This window comes from Pristiophorus japonicus, unplaced genomic scaffold (genome assembly GCF_044704955.1).
Source record: "Pristiophorus japonicus isolate sPriJap1 unplaced genomic scaffold, sPriJap1.hap1 HAP1_SCAFFOLD_332, whole genome shotgun sequence".
Classification (NCBI taxonomy): Eukaryota; Metazoa; Chordata; class Chondrichthyes; family Pristiophoridae; genus Pristiophorus; species Pristiophorus japonicus.
Genome location: NW_027253128.1, coordinates 669,997 through 695,697, shown reverse-complemented (window position 1 = coordinate 695,697; position 25,701 = coordinate 669,997). Strand labels below are relative to the sequence as shown.

General features: G+C 45.8%; 1 protein-coding gene across 1 annotated transcript; it reads left to right on the top strand.

The window, feature by feature from the left end:
* The first annotated feature begins 529 nt into the window (after positions 1 to 529).
* LOC139249768 (probable G-protein coupled receptor 139) lies at positions 530 to 22,660 on the top strand. Its single transcript, XM_070872557.1, has 3 exons — positions 530 to 569; positions 8,750 to 9,657; positions 22,556 to 22,660. The coding sequence occupies exons 1-3, from the start codon at positions 530 to 532 to the stop codon at positions 22,658 to 22,660; spliced, it is 1,053 nt and encodes a 350-aa protein (XP_070728658.1).
* The last annotated feature ends 3,041 nt before the right edge of the window (positions 22,661 to 25,701 follow it).

Below are 25,701 nucleotides of genomic sequence, written 5' to 3'. Positions count from 1 at the left end.
CCCACAGTGAAACGGATGAGTGACGAACGCCCGGAGTGGTGTAAACATTGAAACATGTTTCAGAATTCGGAGAATTCAGTTTGTGCATCGACAGGATTTAACCGTCTCACATACCAGGAGGAAAACTGGAGCTGCTTCTGTTAAATGTGGTGCAGCATTGCCGGCAGAGCCCGGCTTTCTGTCCATTGTTCGTTAGAAATGTGAGCAAAATATCACTCCAATCTTTGGGTGGTTTCACGTCAAACACTTGTATTATTAGTTTGGATATAATTAGTGCAGCACAAACATTACTGTGAAGGGTGTTGACGTGCTGCCAAATGACTGGAAGTAATATCAATGCAACTGATCTTTCATGGTCCCACGGGAAATCTCCCGCAATTATAATTACGTTTTTCTCTTCAGCTCTCATCTCACAGTCAGTTGTAGCCCTGTGTTCAGTGCCAAGAGTCATCATCACTTCTCGGACAGAATGAGAGTTCCGTTTGTTGCCTATCCATTTTCCTGGTTACCACCAGTTATACAGGCGGTAATGATTTACTATCCGATTATAGCAGCCGTGGGAATCCCCGGTAAGTGATTAAATTCCGTTACTGACGTCGTGAATAAAGTTGGGATTAACTTTATTCCTGCTCTTATTTCAGTAATTATATTTTTAAAATATTCTTCTCAATTCAGTTAAAAGGCTGAAAGTCAGTGACTGTATTTCCCGCTCTACCTTTTTAAGTGACTGATCATTTGTTGCCTTTCTAATTTTCTTTAACACCCCATAAAAGCTTCAGATTATTTCCCCATGTAAATTCTTTCAAACTGGTTCGGTTTTATCTGAGAATCGTGCAATGAGTGATTCAATGGATTATATTAATCCCATGTTTCCGTGCCTGCTCTCCTTTCCCGTAACACTCGGTAATATCTGACAGATTATATTTTACTGAACATTCAGCTTGTTGTAAAATGCTCCAGTTTGTCTCCCATTGACTCCCGCTGTGGAGACGGACACTGACAGCCGATCATGGACATATACCTGGGAATTCAGACAGTCAGGACCGGGATTTGTTCAGTCCCTTTAATCAGAATCTACCCGCTGTTCTCGGTCTGGTTCCAGCAAAGTGCCGGATATTATTCCTGGTGATCACAATCCATGCCGAGAGTGGGATTGTGCTCCATGCAGGAACACAGACTCTCTCCCTCATCTTCTCCACTGACCGGTGACCAGCCTGTTCTCAGACCCGCCTTCACCCTCCCGGCGGAGATTGTTCTGTCTTCAGCCGGTGGGAGGCAGCTGGTTTCTGTCACATCCATTCCTGCAGCGGTATAGGTCAGACAGGGAATCCGTGCTGTGAGAGAGCGATTGAAACAAGGCAGCGGCGCTCTATGCAGCTGTCCTGGGTTTGTCCACATTTAAAAAACCGTTTTAGATTCAATACCTGCATTTTAACCAAAGCCCCGTCTCCATGCCGGGTCAGGTCCCTTTATACTAATCGCACACATTTATTGTTCAGACCAAACGCTTGCAGGGTGATAGAACATCGACTGTACCCTCAGTAAGTCTGTCCGCTCGGTGATCCACACACATTCACTTTAATTTCGCTTCAGATACTGAGAGATTGAGGAATTTCTAGTCACATTTACCCACCCGGTCTCCATATCCCTTTATCGCCTCTTCCTCCAGCCACGGACCCAATCTACTTTGAATTCTGACAGTTTCTGCCTCACCCTCTATCCATGTGACTGAACTCCACCGCCTCCCCAACCCCTGTATAAAAAAGCTTCTCCCGCTCTCTCTTCTCTCTGTCCCATTGTCTTCTATTTCATCTACTTTCTACAGCGCCTCGTTCTGCAACACACATCTACTGGAATCAGTCTGCTTCTATCTATCTTCTTCCATCCTGTCAATAATTTTAAACACATCTGTCATATCGCGCTGGAATCTGTGTCTGTGTTACATTCCTCTACCTCACATTTACAGTTTACGTGGCAGAGCCCAGGGTATCGAACCAGCGTGTTTTATCACCCATAGTACCATTGACTAACTTTCGCACTTAAGTTGCGAAACTGAAATCTCACATTATGTCTCCTGAGTTCCCACCACCCTGTACTAATAAATTGCCTTGCATGTTTGTGTTTGAAGAAACATGATCAGCATTAAAGTCCAATATTACGGCTGTTGTTTTTAACACTCTGCAGAGTCTGTTTGAAGAGGTTACTCAATGAGAACAGATTGAAGTGAGTTGTCTCACTGTCCCGCTGACTCTCACAAATCTCAGGATCAATGCAGCTTAATGATACTACTGCAAGCTTCGCCCCTGTATTATTAAGAGTATCTCTCACTATATCAGCTCAAATGGTCCGTTGTAACATGTGCCGCACCAAGAATCCCCATCATTTCTCAGAGATCAATACTGTTGGATTTATTTTATTACCATTTGTGGTGTTCCAGTTCTCAGCGTGGTAATTGGTGTTCCCGGTGACGTGCTTAGTTTGTGAAGCAAAAGCGCCAAATTGTAATTTCCATTCAATATTTTGTCAGCTGCGGTAATTTTAACAATAAATATGATCAGTACTCGGTGCATTGGAATGTCTGTTCCCATCGTCTCAAATTGTATTACATTTTCAGTTAAGTCCCTGCTTTGATAATGTTTTTCAGTTATTATTCATAAAAATGGGAACCCACGTAATTAGCAGTAATCTTACGACTTGGATCGATAGTTGGTTGCACGGAAGGAACCACAGAATCGGGATAAATGTTGAGAGAATTTTGGCTTTTATCACAAGGGGGAAGATATTTACAACTGAGGACGTGCTGTTCTCGCTGTACAGAGATTTGTTCTGATCTCATTTGGAATATATACGTTAGTTTTGGGCAACATATCGCAGGATAGATGGAATGGCCTTCGAGGGGTTTCAGTACAAGTTAACCAGACTGATACCACGGTTTAAAGTATTCAAATATGAGGAAAGGTTACATAACCTTGCCTTGTATTCCATTGTGTTTAGAAGGGTGAAACGTGATATAACCGAGCTATTTAAATAGATAAAGTGTTCGATCGTGGAGGCACAGAAATTGTTTCCGATGGCGGTTTAATCTAAACCAGAAGGCATTATCTTAAAATTGGAGCTCGGCCGTGTAGGAGTGAAATCAGTAAACACTTTCTCGCACAAAGTTTAGTCGAAATTTACACTCGTTCTCCCAAAATCCTGTCAATTAATGGTCAATTGTAAATTTACAGACTCTGATCGATAGATGTGTCAAGGTCAGGGTATCAAGGGATATGGAACCAAGACGGTAATTGGAGTGAGGGTGCCGATCACCCATGGTCTACTGGAATGGTGGAAAAGGCTTGTGGGGCAGAATGATCTAATCCTGCGTTCCTATACGTCAAGCACCAGAGTCATCATTTCTGCAATGAGATTTCCGGTAATCGCAGGTCCAATTTCAGTGTATCTGAATGTTCTACAGGAAAAAATGTCCGATGATATTATTGCAGCCCATAGAGTTTCCAGCACTCATTTTAACAGGTTACCGATTGCATAAATCCGTGTCTCGCTGCATTACCTCGAGGGCCTAGTCATTGTTCTGTCGGTCCTGAGGTGATTATTTGTCAGATTTGGGTCACTATCGGAAATTCCGAGAATATCTTTCCTCCATTCCCTCCAAACTCTGCGAGATGTTTATTGACGTTACAATGTTTTTGAATCTCCAACTCAAAATCTAACATTGTTTTACATGGAATGTCTCGGAGCAATGCGGTTCCATGTGAGAATGAGCCCAGTATTCACATAGTGGGATGTCGTTAGAGTGTGGAATTGTTTCAGTTAATCGTTAGCAGCGTCAGGAACCCCTCGCTAATGTTCTCCTCTTTGCATGCTCTGGTTAACTTATCTACCTGGCCTTTAAATGTAACAGCCGGGGCTCCCATCTGAATCAGAAGTTTTTGGGTTTGATACCCAACCTGTCGAAAATCTAGTCTGACATTCGCATGGCATTCCCATGGCAGTTTTTCCGAATAACGCAAACCTTAGCCAACTTTACCAATCAGATGTTGTATTTGTGGATCTTGCTGTAGTAGAGATATACATTTAGTTACATTACAAGGTATGTTACGAAGTTTTAGAAACCATCTTCTGACAAACAGTGAAAGGCCATATTAACTTTGCTGGAGTGTAAAATACACGTGTTTTATTTCACGCCATTTCTGACAAATAAGGTTGTGTTTTAAGGAAATCCTGAAACCATAGTGGTGATGTATTTATTCAGAGCTGAATTCGTGCACCAAGCACAGTTATGGTCCGTAGCCACGAATTTCTTTTTTAAATATTTGCAATCAGTTATACACACATGTAATGATTATATTTGGGACATTGCACTGGCAGTGGAACCAGAAACTGAAGGGATGGAGAGCTTGGAAAATAGAAATATTAAGACACAGTAGTAATGATATGTTGATTTGTAACTGACAACAGTGGTGTTTGGATTCTGTGAGAGAAGGACATTGTTTCCCTTTTTGTCCTGTCATTATATAGCAGCTGCAAATAGAAACAAGAATAATTGTCAAATCGTTTTGTTACGAGAATATTTGTTAATCAGGTATCACCAATATTTAAATGTGACCCTGTTTAAGCCGAGGAGATAATGAATTAATTGACAATGACATTTCTGCAGCCACCAATCTCCCCAAATATCCCCTCACCATCACCTTTGATGCCCTATTTCCTATTAAAACAATTAATCTCTCTCACCCTGGCCTTTCCGCTGGTACAGCCCTCAGTCTCGCTCACTCAAGTACAAGGGCCGCAGACTTGTACAGATGTGTCGGACAACTGATTTAACCATTCTACGCCATATTTGGCTAGACTGCATAAAGTATTATCGGGCCCTACACGTGTCTGCTAAAACTGCTCACTTTTCCAACATCATTCTAGAATGGAAATATAACCCCCGGCTACTATTCTCGACTGTTAACCTTCTTGTTAAACGCCTCTCCCCAGTCTCCTACACACTCACCTCCAACAACAAGTGTGAGTAGCTAATGGAATTATTTGTCTCAAAGATTGAGACCACCCAATCAGCTGCCTCTGCCACTTCTCTTCCTTCCTCTAGCCCAACGGGTCAAACATCATCTAACTTTCCAGCCTGCCCTAGCCATGAAGTCGCATATCTCTCTAGTCTCTCCCTGATCGGCCCCTCTTGACTTTTCCATGCTCATCTTATCCATGAGACACACTTCCTGCTCACTTGATCTTGACCCTATTCCCACCAAGCTCCTCTCCTTCAAATTTACCGTTATCACCCCTCTCCTCAAAAAACAACCCTTCACCACACTGGCCTTGCAAGCTATCGCCCCCTCTCCAACCTTAATTTCCACTCCAAAGTCCTTGAACATGTTGTCACCTCCCGGAACTCCATGTTTGAAACCCTTCAGTCTGTTATTGACCATGCCACACTACCGAAACTGCTCTTATCAAACTCACAAATGGCATCTTTTGTGACATTGACAAAGATAAACTTTCCCTCCTCATCATTCTCGACCGGTCCGCAGCCTTTGATATGGTTGAGTAATCCATTTTCCACCAATGGCTCTCCAACTGGGTGGGAGTGTACACGCCTGGTTCCATCCGTATCTCCCTAATCGTAGCCAGAAAATCACTTGCATTCGCTTCTATTCTCACGATAATTCGTTGCATATCTTGTTCCCCAGGAATGTATCATTGGCCCCCTCCTGTTCTCCACTATATGATGCCCCTTGCCGACATCAACCGAAAACACAGCTTCAGTTTCCACATGTAGGCTGCTGATACCTAGCTCTGCCTCACCACCACTTCTCTCGAGGCCTCCAAGGTCCCTAAATTGGCAGACTGCTTGTCCGACATTCAGTACTTGTTGAGCAGAAATGTTATCCAATTAAATATTGGGAATACCGATGGCATTTTCTTTGGGTCCCGCCACAAACTGTGTTCAATAACCAACGACTCGATCCCTCTCCCGTGTTCAGTCTGTGACTGAACCAGACAGTTCGCAATCTAGCTATCCTATTAGAACGGGAAATAATCTTCTGGCCATATCTCTGCAGCATAACTAAATCCACCTTTTTCCACCTCCATAACATTGCCCGTGTCCGCCCCTGCCTCAGTTCCTCTGCTGATGAAACCTCCATCCATGCCTTAATTACCTCTAGTTTGTACAGCTTCAACACACTCCTGGCTCACCTCCTACATTCTACCCTATGTAAACTTGAGCTCATTCAAAACTCGCCAGTGCATGTCCAATCTCGCACGTAATCCCACCTGTGCTCGCTGAGCTACATTGATCCCGGTTCAACAATACCTCGATTCCAAAATTCTCCTTCTGTGTACAAATCCCTCCATGGCCTCATCCCTCGCTATCTCTATAATCTGCTTTAGCATCGCAAACACCCAAGATGTCTGCGCTCCTCAAATTCTACCCTCTTGTGCATCCCTGATTATAACTGCTCAAACATTAGTGGCCGTGCCTTCAGCTGTCCGAGCCCTGAGCTCTGGAACAGCCTCCCGAAATCCTCACCGCCTCGATAACTCCCTTTCTTCCTTGAAGACAGTGCTTATAACCTACCTCTGACCAAACATTTGGTCATCGGTCGTAACTTATTCTTATGTGGCTCGGACCAAATTTATTTGTTATGTCTTATATCACTCCTGTGAAGCACCTCGGGAAATTTTATAAAGGCGCTATATAGTTAGAAATTATTGTTGTTGTTGTAATAATGTTACAATTGTTGAATTAATTAAGTGATTTGACAAATACTGAACAGGGAACATGATTTTACCAACTTTTATGTGGCTCTATAGTTCAGATACATAAATTACTGACAGATTTGGCCGTTTGCAAAGCCCAGTCGGAAATATTATCTCCTCATATCTTCGCCATTATTTCATGCAGCTCACCAGCTAACAACTCTGTGGAGCACCGTCACCACACGGACTGCAGCGGTTCAAGAAGGAGGCCCACCTCCGTCTTGTAAATAGCACAGGACGGCCCATCTCTTGTGTTTGATTCAGAGTTACTTTGTCCATTTTTCTCTGTAGATTTCCATTACACTTCTGTATCCATGGTAACCACACCACCACCCCCCCCCCACATAATCACACAATCAAACTTAACTATATTAATCTCATATACCCATGTAATTTAATTCCCAGATAAGACTGTATTGTCTAAACACAGTTGAACGGGAATGCAGTTAATTATTTCTACACCAGCCGCCTTATCTTGTTCAGGATATCTTTGCAGTGCCGATGTTTCTTTTGTATATGTAGTCTCTCTCTCGCTCTCTGTCTGTCTCTATTTCTTTACTAATGATCACATGGAGCTCTTTACGTATATCAAGTTGGAACAATTGCTATATGTCACACTATCCTGCTTACCAAGGAATCGGAATCAAACATTTCTGAGCATATCTTACATTGTTGATAGATTGTGCTGGAAGCTCAGGTACATATAATGTCCCACATCCCCTGGGATGTACTTTCCGCCAGTCTTTCTCACCAGAGAGACAGATTCTCCAGATTGCTATGTGCCGGATTAATATTAAAGATGGATTCTGCCAATTCAGAGCTAAGACCTTACCACGGAGCCTTTCTGAAGCTGAATCTCGGCAGTTATCTCCTGGGCTGGACTGCAGCCTCTATTGTCACTTGTACTGTATCTTTGCTTCGGTCTAGAGATCGCCACCCACAGCTCCCTCTGAAGTTTGCTCCATTATTAGAGGCGTCAAAAGCGAGTTGAAGATTATGCCCCTTGTGCCATTGTGTACTTTGGAATGTATATTTTTCCTAGGATCACAGAAGAAGGTGCAAGATAAAGTTGTTTGTTCATGATCACATCTGAACTTCTCCCGCTTGTGGTTATTGTTAGAGTTTGTCCAGATGGGGTTTGCACTGTACAAGACACCAATGTAAAGACCTGCGACTTCCGGCCAAGAAGTCAGTTGTTCAGATTAAATGTTTATCTGGTGGATTATAAACATAATTGTTGCAACTTGGCTGAGTTCAAACATACCAACTCCCCTATTATCATGGTGTTTGACAGTAGTTTGTCCAAAGGTCGTTACTCATCGCCTCCAGTCTGCGAACACAACATGAGAACTCTGAGCCATTTCGTACACACACCTTGTATCCGCTCCCCTTTCCTGTCCACGGACCCAATTCCCGCACTTTGTCTCACCCTCGGTTGTTCGCCTTTAGCATTCACTGCATTTCGGTCAGGCGTCATTCTCACCGCTCCCCAAACATCTCCCAATTTAGAATTGACCATTCATGACTTATTTTCAAATAGTTTTCTTTTCATTTCCTCCTCTGTCACTGAACTGCTACTTTTCGCAATTATCCATAACTCCTTCTCACACTGTCCATTTATTCCTACATTTAAATGGCCAGTAGTTTACTCGGAACTCCGGTGGATTTCTACACCACTTTCTACGAAGTTGCAGTGGCAGAAGGGTAACAGCTCCGAGGAAATTTCCAGAGTCTATTTGTATATTCAATACTCTTTGTGAATCGTTTATTTTCGGGTATTTAACGCACACTCATAGATATTTAACATTGCAATTGTATGTTAAAATCCTGTTCTGCTAGACAATTCTAGCAGCGGTAAAGAGTTCAGTTCCAGTCCCCAGATCCTGCAGTAAAGTACATTTCACACCAAATCCTGTGTAACTGGCTCCCTTGCTGTAACCTGACGGCTGATTCCCTGTTCCTGTGTGTTTCCCTTTTACAGCTAATGTGGTGACGATTGTGATCCTGTCCCGGGGAAAGTGCGGTCTCTCCAGATGTATCACTCGCTACCTGGTGACCATGGCAGCGGCGGATCTACTGGTCATTATCACTGATGTGATACTGTTTCGGATTAATGATTATTATTTCCCGACTACCTTCCTGTACATCACACCTGTGTGTTCTTTCCTCACAGCGCTGATGCGTGCAGTCACCGATATTTCTGTCTGGTTAACCATCGCTTTCACTTTCGATCGTTTTGTTACCATTTGTTGCCAGAAGCTGAGGACTAAATATTGCACCGAGAAAACTGCATCCCTGGTTATAGGAACCGTGTGCCTGCTGTTCTGTATAAAAAACATCCCCTGGTTCTTTACTTTTGAACCCTACTATACAATCGACCATGTACCCTGGGGCTGTAATGCAAAACCCGAGTATTACACTGTAACTGCTTGGGTAGCATTTGACTGGATTAACCGCTGTTTTACCCCACTGCTCCCAATATTCCTGATACTGCTGCTCAATGCTCTGACTGTACGATACATTTTGGCGGCCAGCAGAGTCCGCAGGAGGCTGAGGGGCAGCAAGAAAGATGTGAATCACAATGATCCGGAGATGGAGAACCGAAGGAAATCCATCATCTTACTCTTCGCTATATCCGGTAACTTCATACTGCTCTGGATGGCGTATGTGATATATTTCTTATTGTACCGAATTACAAACCACTATTATTCTACAGGTTTCAATGACCCGATGCTCATTGCAGACTTTACCAGCTACATGCTGCTGCTTTTGAGTTGCTGTACAAACACGTGTATTTATGCAGTAACCCAGACTAAATTCAGAGATGAACTAAAAAATGGATTGAAGTATCCTCTGAGAATATTATTTAATTTAGTTCAGGAAAGAAAAGTTCAGAGCAATTCCCAACATAAGACCTGCATTACATCACATATCGTATCCTGAGTTATATTTTACCTGAACCTCAGCAGGCTCCAACTCAGGCCCAGGCTTCTTCAGACATCACACTGGACAATATCTGACAAGGCCTGCGGTTTCCTATGTAAGTGTCTGTGAACAAGGTAGAAGACCATTATGTAGACAGTGGGTTATAACAGCAGTGGCAGTTTAATTGGATAAAATCATGCTCGTGGACACAAAGAGATACAAGTCCCAGCATTGAGGTTTAGGATGTTGTGACCATGGAATGTTTATTGCCGAAAGAACATCAGAACACATGGGTTATCCCAGGGGAGTGTAAAAGGAGAATACACCTTTCGATTTAATAGCTGAAGAATATCAGGAAGTGAATGATAACTGTATTGGTTTTTGTGTGTGGAATTGCCTGGAGAATAATAAACAGATCATTATATCAATCAGCATGAATTGTCTTTGAAAGTTTACATTCTCCAGTTCACGAACAGCTTCTCCATCACCTGCGGCTCTGTGGAATTTATTGGAACTGAAGTGATGTTAATTCCGGACGTGAGTCTATTGTCCTGGTGTCCGTGAACGGTGGTGTTTCCAGCAGCGAGTCCCCTTTCCCGCTGTCGATGTACAATGGTGTTTGCAGAGTAACAACACCACTGGCAATGAGAACCAGTAGGACAGTGTGTGGGCAGCTGCAGACTCTTCTCAGGAAGAAATGACCCAGGTGGCCATTGCGTGCTGTCAGATATCTGTGACCGAAGGTCAGATTGGGCACCGTGACAGCAATGTGATTCTAACCTTGTGAGCAGTAAAATAGTGTCACATTTATCGAGCTCTCCTTCACCGAAAACATACTGAGGCTCACTTTCTGCAGGAAAACCCCGCCATTGTCCTAACTCATTCGCTGCATATCCGGTATCAGGGTCCAGTGATCCAGACCCAGCTGAAGTGTGTGTGAATGTGAAGCTCAGTGTGTGAGGGACCAGTCTCAGGGTCCAGTGATCCAGACCCAGCTGAAGTGTGTGTGAATGTGAGGATCAGTGTGTGAGGGACCAGTCTCAGGGTCCAGTGATCCAGACCCAGCTGAAGTGTGTGTGAATGTGAGGCTCAGTGTGTGAGGGACGAGTCTCAGGGTCCAGTGATCCAGACCCAGCTGAAGTTTGTGTGAATGTGAGGCTCAGTGTGTGAGGGACTAGTCTCAGGGTCCAGTGATCCAGACCCAGCTGAAGAGTGTGTGAATGTGAGGCTCAGTGTGTGAGGGACCAGTCTCAGGGTCCAGACCTAGCTGAAGTGTGTGTGAATGTGAGGCTCAGTGTGTGAGGGACCAGTCTCAGGGTCTAGTGATCCAGACCCAGCTGAAGTGTGTGTGAATGTGAGGCTCAGTGTGTGAGGGACCAGTCTCAGGGTCCAGTGATCCGGACCCAGCTGAAGTGTGTGTGAATGCGAGGCTCGGTGTGTGAGGGACCAGTCTCAGGGTCTAGTGATCCAGATTTGGAAATGTATTTTTATCTAAGTTGATACCATACGGTATTTGTGTGCCCTTTGCAATATATATATATCAAAATGGAGTCCTGGCCCTTCCAGAACTTTCTGCATTTTAGCAGTCAGCTTGCATAAACAGCTAAACCTGGTTTGAAATGGCTGATGGCCATCAGACAGCTAGGAGACAAGTCATGCTGAGACAAGTAACCCCCATGGTGCTCTCCTATTGTCTGCACTACAGAAGTTTCATGTCACCCCACCCTTATCTTCTAGCCATTATCTCTTGCAGAGACCTCATCCATTTGATGCAAACAGATAAACTGACCAGGAAATTGAACTTTCCTGACACAATACAAGACAGGTGATAGCCCATTACCTATGACTCATGGAGTAATGGATGGATGGCCAACTGATAACCCTGACAAAAGTAAATATCTGGATACCATGTCAGGACCAGGATATAGTAATTAACTCTTTATCTGTATTCACTGACTGTGAGACAGAGCAATACACAGGGAGAGGCCAGAACTTGGGTTTTACTGTATAAATATCTTGTTACACTGAACCATTTCGGAGGTGTTCACTTCGCCCTTGATTGAGTGTAACTTGCCCCTTGGTAGCAAGTAAATTAAAGAAACTTCTGCCGGAGCTGTAAGTGTCGGAGTCATTCTTTTCGCAGGTCGAGATTTCGACAGTTACTTCTTGGAGGTTCCACCGAGATGCATACTATCTGTCCTGTGAGTAAAACGGATACAGGCATATTGCCTCTCCAGTGAAAGGCTTCAGTGGCCAAACAAGGTGAGCCTTTGCTCACAAGAGGTTTCTTCACTGTTGAATCGCACATGTAAACTGTTGTCCACAGCTGAGGTACTGCAATCTACAACACTCGGCATTTAAAAGCTAAAGGTATTTTTTGTAACCATTTCTTTCTCAGCTCGCCAGCAGAAGAGAACAGGTTCTGGAAAAATCTAGAAACAGCCCGGGGAAGGTTTCAGTAGGTAAGGGAGCGCTAGTCGATCTAAAAGGGTTCCAGGTTCTTATGTGACAAGATTTTTATTGTTTTTAATTCGGAAGGGGTTCTTATGTGATAAGAGTACAGAAAAAAAAAGAAAGCGCAATCGATCAAAGAGTTTGGGTACGGAACCATAAGTTTTATCAGTTTTTTTTATTAGGATAAGTTAAGGACTCGGTCTGTAGTGGCGTACAACGCAGACTGAGAATATTGTTTGTTGTCCTTGTTATACTGTTGTGTGCAATACCTTTGTGAGTCATTGCCATTAGAGAAACGGGAAGAGTCACTCGGGAAAGTTGTGACTCGGGAAAAAAAAACACAAGGATTGATTAAGAAAAGAAACAGTAACTGATTGATCAACTACGGTTGGTTCGTGCCAACATATCTCACACACCCAGACTGAGCCCGAATTAAGAGCCTTTTCAGGCCACGTAACGGCCAGGAGAAGTGGGCGTAGAGAACTCGTTTGGCCGAAAGGATTGTGAGATCAGAAACTGTGGAAAATGTTAATCATCCAGAATAGGTTCCCGAGCAAGTTAAAACACCTCAAAAGGCACAGCAGCCTATGTCATGCTCCAGAATTGTGGTCAGTCTTCTATTGACCAAAGAAACAAAAACGGTAAAGTGGACTGAGGGTGAAAACAGGCCATTTCCACCCGATGGTTCATTTAATTTAGAGAGAACAACATGTCTAGAGGAGTGTCTTATAAACAGAGATCCAGTTAGAAAAAAAAAGGAAAGTAATAGAAAAGGCCTGGGTTCCGATTCTTCAAGCCCATGTAAAATTAACAGAGGAAGTAAAACAAATGTAAAAAAAAAGAGAACCTGATAGTGACTTATGGATTCAAAAAAAATAAAGCTAGCCAAAAAAAAAAGCTTTATTGAATGGAGAGAGACTTTTGTGAATGTCTTGTCTTTGAATGAGAGTGCTTCTGTCTTTTTTCCTTGTGTCTGGAAGCCTGTTTGGAAAGGTTGTGTAACTGCCTGTTTGTTTTAGCTCCACCCACTTTTTCAAACAAAGTGACGTTTTTTAACCCTTCATAGTGTTGCCCTGTATGTGGGAAGTTTAAGACATTTTAAGTTAGATGCGCAGGTGTGGATTTATTCGGATGAGAAGTTACGGAGCTAGGAAATGCACAAAGGATAGGTTTGTTGAGACATTGTCCCGCTGGTTAAAAGTTGTAATGACTTTTTTTTTTAAAAGCCTTTGTGGGTCTCTCGAGGTGCAGGCTGGGGGAGTACACTCTCATTGTCCTTGGTGTAAAATCTTGGTACAAAAGCTTCTAGCTCAGTCAGAGGATTTGTTTTTTTAGATAAAGAGTGGCAGTACAATAGTTGAATTGGGATTTTGAGATATTTCAGGTGATCTCCTTGATCAACATTTTGGGTGTATTGGAAAAATCTTGGGTTTGGACGCCTTTAATAAGATTAGAAAACAAGTACTTTACATTCTGTGATCTGGGAATCACTATAGGCATAAATGATAAGTCCGTGCAACACACCGATTCTTCCAGTTCAGAAGCCCAACAGTGACAAATGGAGGTTTGTCAATGACCTACGAGCTGTGAATGAATCTACTATATTCTCACAATTCTTAAAGAAGGATTTGGAATGAAGTATCCCGGAATGCTTTCCAGAGTCTTAAGCAGCCCCTCACTTCAGCACCAGCCTTGGGATTATCAGATTACACTAAGCTATTCAACTTATTTGTGCATCACAAGGTCGGGTTTTGCACAATCTGTTTTGACTCAGTTACATGGGGACAGGCAGCGACCGGTAGCATATTTCAGTACCCAACTAGACCCAGTGGCACGCGGACTACCAGGATGTCTTCCTTCATTGGCAGCAGCTTATTATGCTATGCAACAGGCTCAGACAATAACTCTAAATCATCAGACCATTTTGTCTATCCCACACTCTGTCGAGATTTTACTTACTAAGTGTGCCACCCAACACCTAACCTCTGCAAGAACCACTAAATACGAGGTCGAACTGTTATCAAATCCGAACCTTATCATCAAATGATGCACTACCTTAAATCCAGCCACTCTACTCCCCACGGAAGACGACGGCGAACCCCATTCATGTGAAATGGTAACCGAATTAGTGACTAAACCATGTATCAATTTAACAGATGTACCAATGTGTAATCCTGATCTAGTGTACTATGTTGACGGATCAGCCCTACGAAATGATAGGGGCCAACCTAGAGCGGCTTATGCAATTGTAACTCAGTTTAATGTTGTCGAAACAGCCTCTATTCCAGACTAGTTTTCAGCCCAATAAGCCGAATTGTTTGCGTTAACTCGAGCCTGTATTCTGGCTGAAGGACACACAGTTAATATCTACACTGACTCCAGGTATGCTTTTGGGGTATCACATGACTATGGACAAATTTGGAAGATTCGCGGGTACCTGACTTCTTCAGGAACCCCTATCAAAAATGCAGAACAAGTGGAAAATCTCCTGCGAGCCATTCCATGCCCCTTGAAACTTGCCATTATGAAATGCCAAGCACATACAGGCCAGTCGAATGAGGTGGCACTTGGGAATGCCAGAGCTGATAATGTAGCTAAGTCAGCAGCTCTGTCAAAAGGGGGGATGCAGGTGTCATTGTTCCCACTAAGGAAAAATAATTGCTCAGACCCGCCACCCACTATTAATGACGTGCTGAACTTTCAGACACAGGCCAGTATGGAGGAGGTGGTGACCTGGATGAAGGATCAATGTTATAAGAATCCAGAAGGAATATGGGTTCACCATGACGGCCGCGTGGTGGCCCCCAGATCCTTACTTCCATGGATTGCCCGATGTGTTCATACATTCACACATGCGGGCAAAGGGGGATTGGCAGATTATATTTTGGCAACTTGGTATGCACAAGGTATTTCGGCAATTGCAAAACAAATCTGTGAAAATTGTGTTACCTGTCAGACAATGAATCCGGGTAAGACGGAAAAAGTTGAATCTGCCTTCCACCCAAATCCAGTCGGGCCTTTTGTACATTGACAAATTGATTTTATTGAATTAGCTATGTGTATGGGATTCAAGTATGTATTAGTTATTGTAGATGTGTTCTCTAAATGTTTGTTAAAATAAATCGTACCGCGCTTCGGAATCCCTGCTAAGCTTTCTAGTGATAACGGGTCACATTTCACGGGAACTGTTATAAGAGAAATGTGTAAAGCTTTACAGATTAATCAACGTTTTCATTGCAGTTATCATCCACAATCAGCTGGACTTGTTGAAAGATATAATGGAATGCTTAAAAATAAGCTGGCAAAACTATGCAATGACACTGGACTGAAATGGACAGAACTGCTGCCCTCAGCTTTGATGGTAATGCGATCTGCAACCAACAGAACAACAGGCCTGTCAGCGCATGAGATAGTTATGGAACATCCCCAACGACTACCTTTTACAGCACCATTTACTGCAAAACAGATGGACATCCACAAAATGGAGGAAAATATGTTGAATTATTGTATTGCACTAACCACATGTATTTCCAGCTTTCATTCACAGGTAAAGGAAGCCCAAGTCAAGCCAGCGGAAGGGAAGTGTCATAACCTGGAGCCAGGGGAATTCGTTTACATCAAGATTTTTAAAAGAAAAAGCAGTCTGCAGCCAAGATTCGAAGGACCATACCAGGTCTTGCTGGCGACCAATACTGCAATCAAGGTAAAGGAAAGAACAACATGGATCCACGCATCCCATTGCAAACGGGCACCCGACCAGGAGGAAGGGAAGAAGGAACCAGAGGAACAGAAAAAGGAAGACTGAATAAGGAACTGTATGGACTATGGGGACTGATGGTGCTGGGATTGACAGGGTTTTACTTCACATTATTGATTACACCAGGGGTACAGACCCACCACCGAAGGGAACTGCACGTAAACGTATTTATGGCACTGAGTCATAAGTATGCTTAAGAAAGTAACTTGTTGAGTTGTTGGATATGTTCCCATGTATATGTCCACTCCAGGGGGGGGTATTCCCCTGAGATCTGTCCCCTTTAACGAATCAGAAATGGTAGAATGGTTGACAGTGCAAAATAGGACAAAACTAACTAAGGGGCCAGAAATGAAGGAGCAAACAGAATGGAGGTCGGCAGGGTATAAACTTACAGCCTTCCAGGGATGGTACCAGCCCAATTATGATAATAACCATCAGCCTCCCTTCCAAAGCATTACTCCCAGAATAAGAAATCCTGAAGGTATAATATGCCGAGTGAGTAATGAGACGACAGGACCAGAAATGGGACGCAGCAAGTGTTCCCAAATGATTAAATGGCAAGCCACAACTAATCCCACTGAGAGAAAGATAGCAACCGTTGGCTGGACAACGGTCCATAACAAAGCCCCAGGTGAAGGGTGGGAAGGTGAGACCACTCGAGTCGGGACAGTGCAAAAGGACCAGGAGCTGACGTCCTATAATTGCACCTACTTTATTTGTGGCCATAAAGCCTACCCATGGTTACCAGCCGACTGGACAGGGTCCTGTTACTTAGGTTATGTGGTACCCCTTATCAGATCAGTAAGGACTCTAAGGGAGGCCTATGGAAGCCACAGGTTTAAACGGGATTTGACGTGGCTAAACGGAATACTCAAGGTAATGGTGCCACCCTATGGAATAGCATCGACCGAATGGCAGTTACGGGAACTGGCTAACTTAGTCGAATCAGTAGCCAACGCAACTTCCCAAGCCTTTGAAGGGATAAATGACGAAATGGTAGCTATGGTAACAGTGGCTCTCCAAAATCGTATGGCCTTAGATTATCTCCTAGCCAAGGAGGGAGGAACATGCGCATTAATAGGTGGAGAATGCTGTATGTATATCCCAGATAAATCAGAAGATATCGGCAGTCTAGCTGAAAACATCAGGAAAAAGGTAATAGAGTATAAACAGACATTTGGCCAGGACGGTATCACCTTGTGGGGTTGGGCATCAGGATGGTTGGGAGCCCTGGGGAAATCTGTGGTACAGGGTTTGATCATATTCCTGCTGATAGTCTTCGCCATGTATCTATTATTTGTCATCGTTAAGTGTTGCTGTGCCAGGGTTGGAGAAACTATGTTACCTACCGAGACCACGGCTAGAGTTATGGTAGCAAAAACTGCTGAAGGCTCTTGTGTGGAAATGGAAATGGAGAGACTGTACAAGATCAGAATGGATTGAGTTGTCCTTGTGAAGGACAAAATGGGGGAATGTGGAAATGTATTTTTATCTAAGCTGATACCATACGGTATTTGTGTGCCCTTTGCAATATATATATATCAAAATGGAGTCCTGGCCCTTCCAGAACTTTCTGCATTTAAGCAGTCAGCTTGCACAAACAGCTAAACCTGGTTTGAGATGGCTGATGGCCATCAGACAGCTAGGAGACAAGTCCTGCTGACACAAGTAACCCCCATGGTGCTCTCCTATTGACTACACTACAGAAGTTCCATGTCACCCCACCCTTATCTTCTAGCCATTATCTCTTGCAGAGAACTCATCCATTTGATGCAAACAGATAAACTGACCAGGAAATTGGACTTTCCTGACACAATACAAGACAGGTGATAGCCCATTACCTATGACTCATGGAGTAATGGCCGGCTGGCCAACTGATAACCCTGACAAAAGGAAATATCTGGATACCATGTCAGGACCAGGATATAGTAATTAACTCTTTATCTGTATTCACTAACTGTGAGACAGAGCAATACACAGGGAGAGGCCATAACTTGGGTTTTACTGTATAAATAACTTGTTAAACTGAACCATTTCGGAGGTGTTCACTTAGCCCTTGACTGAGTGTAATCTGCCCCTTGCTCGCAAGTAAATTAAAGAAACTTCTACCGGAGCTGTAAGTGTCGTAGTCATTCTTTTCGGAGGTCGAGATTTCGACACAGACCCACCTGAAATGTGTGTGAATGTGAGGATGAGTGTGTGAGGGACCAGTCTCAGGGTCCAGTGATCCAGACCCAGCTGAAGTGTGTGTGAATGTGAGGCTCAGTGTGTGAGGGACCAGCCTCAGGGTCCAGTGATCCAGACCCAGCTGAAGTGTGTGTGAATGTGAGGCTCAGTGTGTGAGGGACCAGTCTCAGGGTCCAGTGATCCAGACCCAGCTGAAGTGTGTGTGAATGTGAGGCTCAGTGTGTGAGGGACCAGTCTGAGGGTCCAGTGATCCAGATCCAGCTGAAGTGTGTGTGAATGTGAGGATCAGTGTGTGAGGGACCAGTCTCAGGGTCGAGTGATCCAGACCCAGCTGAAGTGTGTGTGAATATGGGGCTCAGTGTGTGAGGGACCAGTCTCAGGGTCTAGTGATCCAGAGCCAGCTGAAGTGTGTGTGAATGTGGGGCTCAGTGTGTGAGGGACCAGTCTCAGGGTCCAGTGATCCAGACCCAGCTGAAGTGTGTGTGAATGTGAGGATCAGTGTGTGAGGGACCAGTCTCAGGGTCGAGTGATCCAGACCCAGCTGAAGTGTGTGTGAATATGGGGCTCAGTGTGTGAGGGACCAGTCTCAGGGTCTAGTGATCCAGACCCAGCTGAAGTGTGTGTGATTGTGAGGCTCAGTGTGTGAGGGACCAGTCTCAGGGTCCAGTGATCCAGACCAAATGAAGTGTATGTGAATGTGAGGATCAGTGTGTGAGGGACCAGTCTCAGGGTCCAGTGATCCAGAGCCAGCTGAATTATGTGAATGTGAGGCTCTATGTGTGAGGGACCAGTCTCAGGGTCCAGTGATTCCAGACCCAGCTGAAGTGTGTGTGAATGTGAGGCTCAGTGTGTGAGGGACCAGTCTCAGAGTCCAGTGATCCAGGTCCAGCTGAAGTGTGTGTGAATGTGAGGATCAGTGTGTGAGGGACCAGTCTCAGGGTCGAGTGATCCAGACCCAGCTGAAGTGTGTGTGAATGTGGGGCTCAGTGTGTGAGGGACCAGTCTCAGGGTCGAGTGATCCAGACCCAGCTGAAGTGTGTGTGAATGTGAGCCTCAGTGTGTGAGGGACCAGTCTCAGCGTCCAGTGATTCAGACCCAGCTGAAGTGTGTGTGAATGTGAGGTTCAGTGTGTGAGGGACCAGTCTCAGGGTCCAGTGATCCAGACCCAGCTGAAGTGTGTGTGAATGTGAGGCTCAGTGTGTGAGGGACTAGTCTCAGGGTCCAGTGATCCAGACCCAGCTGAAGTGTGTGTGAATGTGAGGCTCAGTGTGTGAGGGACCAGCCTCAGGGTCCAGTGATCCAGACCCAGCTGAAGTGTGTGTGAATGTGAGGCTTAGTGTGTGAGGGACCAGTCTCAGGGTCCACTGATCCAGACCCAGCTGAAGTGTGTGTGAATGTGAGGCTCAGTGTGTGAGGGACCAGTCTCAGGGTCTAGTGATCCAGACCCAGCTGAAGTGTGTGTGAGTGTGAGGCTCAGTGTGTGAGGGACCAGTCTCAGGGTCTAGTGATCCAGATCCAGCTGAAGTGTGTGTGAATGTGGGGCTCAGTGTGTCAGGGACCAGTCTCAGGGTCCAGTGATCCAGTACCAGCTGAAGTGTGTGTGAATGTGAGGCTCAGTGTGTGAGGAACCAGCCTCAGGGTCCAGTGATCCAGACCCAGCTGAAGTGTGTGTGAATGTGAGGCTCAGTGTGTGAGGGACCAGTCTCAGGGTCCAGTGATCCAGACCCAGCTGAAGTGTGTGTGAATGTGAGGCTCAGTGTGTGAGGGACCAGTCTGAGGGTCCAGTGATCCAGATCCAGCTGAAGTGTGTGTGAATGTGAGGCTCAGTGTGTGAGGGACCAGTCTCAGGGTCGAGTGATCCAGACCCAGCTGAAGTGTGTGTGAATATGGGGCTCAGTGTGTGAGGGACCAGTCTCAGGGTCTAGTGATCCAGACCCAGCTGAAGTGTGTGTGAATGTGGGGCTCAGTGTGTGAGGGACCAGTCTCAGGGTCCAGTGATCCAGACCCAGCTGAAGTGTGTGTGAATGTGAGGATCAGTGTGTGAGGGACCAGTCTCAGGGTCGAGTGATCCAGACCCAGCTGAAGTGTGTGTGAATATGGGGCTCAGTGTGTGAGGGACCAGTCTCAGGGTCTAGTGATCCAGACCCAGCTGAAGTGTGTGTGATTGTGAGGCTCAGTGTGTGAGGGACCAGTCTCAGGGTCCAGTGATCCAGACCCAACTGAAGTGTGTGTGAATGTGAGGATCAGTGTGTGAGGGACCAGTCTCAGGGTCCAGTGATCCAGAGCCAGCTGAATTATGTGAATGTGAGGCTCTATGTGTGAGGGACCAGTCTCAGGGTCCAGTGATCCAGACCCAGCTGAAGTGTGTGTGAATGTGAGGCTCAGTGTGTGAGGGACCAGTCTCAGAGTCCAGTGATCCAGGTCCAGCTGAAGTGTGTGTGAATGTGAGGATCAGTGTGTGAGGGACCAGTCTCAGGGTCGAGTGATCCAGACCCAGCTGAAGGGTGTGTGAATGTGTGGCTCAGTGTGTGAGGGACCAGTCTCAGGGTCGAGTGATCCAGACCCAGCTGAAGTGTGTGTGAATGTGAGCCTCAGTGTGTGAGGGACCAGTCTCAGCGTCCAGTGATTCAGACCCAGCTGAAGTGTGTGTGAATGTGAGGTTCAGTGTGTGAGGGACCAGTCTCAGGGTCCAGTGATCCAGACCCAGCTGAAGTGTGTGTGAATGTGAGGCTCAGTGTGTGAGGGACTAGTCTCAGGGTCCAGTGATCCAGACCCAGCTGAAGTGTGTGTGAATGTGAGGCTCAGTGTGTGAGGGACCAGCCTCAGGGTCCAGTGATCCAGACCCAGCTGAAGTGTGTGTGAATGTGAGGCTTAGTGTGTGAGGGACCAGTCTCAGGTTCCACTGATCCAGACCCAGCTGAAGTGTGTGTGAATGTGAGGCTCAGTGTGTGAGGGACCAGTCTCAGGGTCTAGTGATCCAGACCCAGCTGAAGTGTGTGTGAGTGTGAGGCTCAGTGTGTGAGGGACCAGTCTCAGGGTCTAGTGATCCAGACCCAGCTGAAGTGTGTGTGAATGTGGGGCTCAGTGTGTCAGGGACCAGTCTCAGGGTCCAGTGATCCAGTACCAGCTGAAGTGTGTGTGAATGTGAGGCTCAGTGTGTGAGGGACCAGTCTCAGTGTCCAGTGATCCAGACCCAGCTGAAGTGTGTGTGAATGTGAGGCTCAGTGTGTGAGGGACCAGTCTCAGGGACTAGTGATCCAGACCCAGCTGAAGTGTGTGTGAATGTGAGGCTCAGTGTGTGAGGGACCAGTCTCAGTGTCCAGTGATCCAGACCCAGCTGAAGTGTGTGTGAATGTGAGGCTCAGTGTGTGAGGGACCAGTCTGAGGGTCCAGTGATCCAGACCCAGCTGAATTGTGTGTGAATATGAGGCTCCGTGTGTGAGGGACCAGTCTCAGGGTCCAGTGATCCAGACCCAGCTGAAGTGTGTGTGAAACGAGGCTCAGTGTGTGAGGGACCAATCTCAGGGTCCAGTGATCCAGACCCAGCTGAAATGTTTGTGAATGTGAGGCTCAGTGTGTGAGGGACCAGTCTCAGGGTCTGGTGATCCAGACCCAGCTGAACTGTGTGTGAATGTGAGGCTCAGTGTGTGAGGGACTAGTCTCAGGTTCCAGTGATCCAGACCCAGCTTTGGGCAACGCAGTTTAGGAAGAATATGAAAGCCTTAGAGAGGGTGCAGGAAAGATTTACGAGAATGATTCCAGGGATGAGGAACTTCAGTTACCTGGATAGACTGGAGAAGTTGGGATTGCAAGGGGGATAGACAAGAAAAGCAGAGAAGTCCTGCTACAACTGTACAGGGTATTGATGAGGCCACACCTGGAGTACTGCGTGCAGTTTTGGTCTCTGTATTTAAGGAAGGATATACTTGCATTGCAGACCGTTCAGAGAAGGTTCACGAGGTTGATTCCTTAGGTGAGGGGTTTGACTTATTAAGAAATGTTTGAGTAGTTTGGGCCTTTACACATTGGAGTTAAGAAGAATGAGAGGTGATCTTATTGAAACATAAAAGATACTGAGGGGGCTTGACAAGGTGGATGCAGAGAGGATGTTCACACTCATAGGGGAAACTAAAACGAGGGGGCATAGTTTCAGAGTAAGGGGTCGCCCATTTAAAACTGAGATGAGGAGGAATTTTTTCTCAGAGGGTTATAAATCTGTGGAATTCTCTGTCCCAGAGAGCTGTGGAAGACGGGACATTGAATATATTTAAGGCGGAGATAGACAGATTTTTGAGCGATTATGGGAGTAAAGGTTTATAGGGAGTGGGCAGCGAAGTGGAGCTGAGTCCATGATCAGATCAGCCATGATCTTATTGAATGGTGGAGCAGGCTCGAGGGGCTGTATTGCCTTCTCCTGCTCCTATTTCTTATGTTCTATTCTTATTCTTTCACTTTACTTTACAGAAGTTCACTTTACAGGGTATTAAACGGGGAGGAATTGTCGACCAGAGGCTCGAAATAAACATCACATCCAGACCTGATGGAGTCACTCGATTCATCGGGACCTGAATATCTTCGGCCTTTGACCATGTAAGCAAAAAACACTGTTCACAGCGGGGATAAACTGTACACTTGCTGTGTGTGTGGGCAAGGATTCAGCCAATCATCCAACCTGGAGAGACACAAGCGCAGTCACACTGGAGAAAAACCTGTAAATGTGGGGACTGTGGGAAACGATTCAACTATCCGTCCCAGCTATAAACACATCGGTGAGTTCACACTGGGGAGAGACCGTTCAACTCTCTGAGTGTGGGAAGGGATTCACTCAGTTATCCCACCTGCTGATACACCAGTGAGTTCACACTGGGGAGAGGCCGTTCACCTCTCTGAGTGTGGTAAGGGATTCACTCAGTTATCCCACCTACTGATACACCAGCGAGTTCACACTGGGGAGAGACCGTTCACCTCTCTGAGTGTGGGAAGGGATTCACTCAGTTATCCCACCTACTGATACACCAGCGAGGTCACACTGGGGAGAGGCCGTTCACCTCTCTGAGTGTGGGAAGGGATTCACTCAGTTATCCCACCTGCTGATACACCAGTGAGTTCACACTGGGGAGAGGCCGTTCACCTCTCTGAGTGTGGGAAGGGATTCACTCAGTCATCCCACCTACTGATACACCAGAGAGTTCACACTGGGGAGAGACTGTTCACCTCTCTGAGTGTGGGAAGGGATTCACTCAGTTATCCCACCTGGTGATACACCAGTGAGTTCACACTGGGGAGAGACCGTTCACCTCTCTGAGTGTGGAAGGGATTCACTCAGTTATCCCACCTGCTGATACACCAGCGAGTTCACACTGGGGAGAGACTGTTCACCTCTCTGAGTGTGGGAAGGGATTCACTCAGTTATCCCATCTGCTGATACACCAGCGAGTTCACACTGGGGAGAGACTGTTCACCTCTCTGAGTGTGGGAAGGGATTCAATCAGTTATCCCACCTGCTGATACACCAGCGAATTCACACTGGGGAGAGACTGTTCACCTCTCTGAGTGTGGGAAGAGATTCACACAGTTATCCAACCTGCTGATACACCAGTGAGTTCACACTGGGGAGAGGCCGTTAACTTCTCTGAGTGTGGGAAGGGATTCACTCAGTTATCCCACCGACTGATACACCAGAGAGTTCACACTGGGGAGAGGCCGTTCACCTCTCTGAGTGTGGGAAGGGATTCACTCAGTTATCCCACCTGCTGATACACCAGTGACTTCACACTGGGGAGAGGCCGTTCACCTCAGTGAGTGTGGGAAGGGATTCACTCAGTTATCCCACCTACTGATACACCAGAGAGTTCACACTGGCGAGAGACTGTTCGTCTCTCTGAGTGTGGGATGGGATTCACTCAGTTATCCCACCTGCTGATACACCAGAGAGTTCACACTGGGGAGAGACCGTTCACCTCTCTGAGTGTGGGAAGGGATTCACTCAGTTATCCCACCTGCTGATACACCAGCGAGTTCACACTGGGGAGAGACTGTCCACCTCTCTGTGTGTGGGAAGGGATTCACTCAGTTATCCCACCGGCTGATACACCAGATAGTTCACACTGGGGAGATACCGTTCACCTCTCTGAGTGTGGGAAGGGATTCACTCAGTCATTGGAGTCAGGCAGAGAATTCCGCAGGTTCACAATTCTCTGAGTTAGTTATGTACTCAGAAAGGTGAGGGGATTTAATTACAGCTTTCCAGGCCCCTGTTTATTTTACCTTCTCTCTGATCCAATTATCTCTCAGTTGTGAAGAAAGACGTTGCCTGAATTGTGAAATGAGGCGAATGTTTCTCCAATGTTGGTATTACTGCAGTACTGATGTACACCAGCAGCAGGTGATATTGTACAGTAAAACTTTACAGAACTTTGCCCAGCTCACTATCCCCATCTCCTGACTGTCAGTGGTCTACAATGTACTACAAGGGAAGGTTAAACACTCTGGGGTGAATTCTCACTTTTACCTCCCACAACTCGGGTGTTAGGGGATCGGCTCCAGGTTTACAGCCCGCACGGAGGAAATGTGAAAATTCAGCCCTTTAAAGCGAAGGTTTACAAACTGCGGGTCTCTGTGAAGAGAGATAGTTTGTGTATTACCCATCACCAATGGTGCGTGGTGCTGATACCTGAGCAATGTGCTCACTTTCAGAGCACAACTTATTGCAGTGATGAGAAAGGGCGGGGATGGAGCTGCTGTCTGCGTTTAGTTTTTATTAAAGTCTTCTCACATTTTATATTTGTATCGGTTTATTTGCAGTCTTACTGGGATTTACAATGAGTCATTTGGTATCACATTTTCTAACTCCTGACCTCTGGCCTCTGCTCCTGACCCTATCCGCTCGGGGTCAAGTTATTGTGAGTTCACAGATGATACAGGCAGAGAGAGAGACAGAGAGAGACAGAGAGAGAGAGAGAGAGAGAGAGAGACAGACAGACATAGAGAGAGGGAGACAGAGAGAGAGGGAGAAAGAGAGAGACAGAGAGTTAGAGAGAGATAGAGCGGGAGAGAGAGAGAAGATGAGAGACATAGAGTGAGGGAGAGCGGGGCAGTGGGATTAGTTTGGGATTGATACAGGGCTATGGGGAGAGCGCAGGGCAGTGGGATTAATTTCGTGTTTGATACAGAGCTATGGGGATAGAGCGGGACAGTGGATTAGTTTGGGGATTGATCCAGAGCTATGGGGATAGAGTGGGGCAGTGGGATTAGTTTGGAGATTGAAACAGGGCAATGAGAGAGAGGGACAGAGTGACAGAGAGAGAGACAGTTACAGAGAGATACATAGAGAGAGTGATGGAGAGAGAGAGAGATGGACAGAGAGAGAGTGTGAAAGACAGAGAGAGTGAAACAGAGAAAGAGACAGAGAAAGTCACAGATAGCGAGAGAGAGCGAGAGAGAGACTGAGACATACAATGACAGAGAGAGTGACAGATAGAGACAAAGAGAGAGAGAGGGTGAGAGAGATGCAGAGAGGGAGACAGAGAGAGAGGGAGGTAGACAGAGAGAGAGTGACAGATAAAGATAGACAGGGAGAGAGACAGACACAGAGAGAGAGACAGAGAGCG

What these genes read in the sequence shown, in the direction of transcription:
- LOC139249768 (XM_070872557.1), top strand. Translation starts at nt 530, where the DNA reads ATGATTTACTATCCGATTATAGCAGCCGTGGGAATCCCCG. An exon ending in AGCAGCCGTGGGAATCCCCG is followed by an intron (nt 570 to 8,749) that starts GTAAGTGATTAA and finishes TCCCTTTTACAG; the next exon opens with CTAATGTGGTGACGATTGTG. An exon ending in ATTTAGTTCAGGAAAGAAAA is followed by an intron (nt 9,658 to 22,555) that starts GTTCAGAGCAAT and finishes TTTACTTTACAG; the next exon opens with AAGTTCACTTTACAGGGTAT.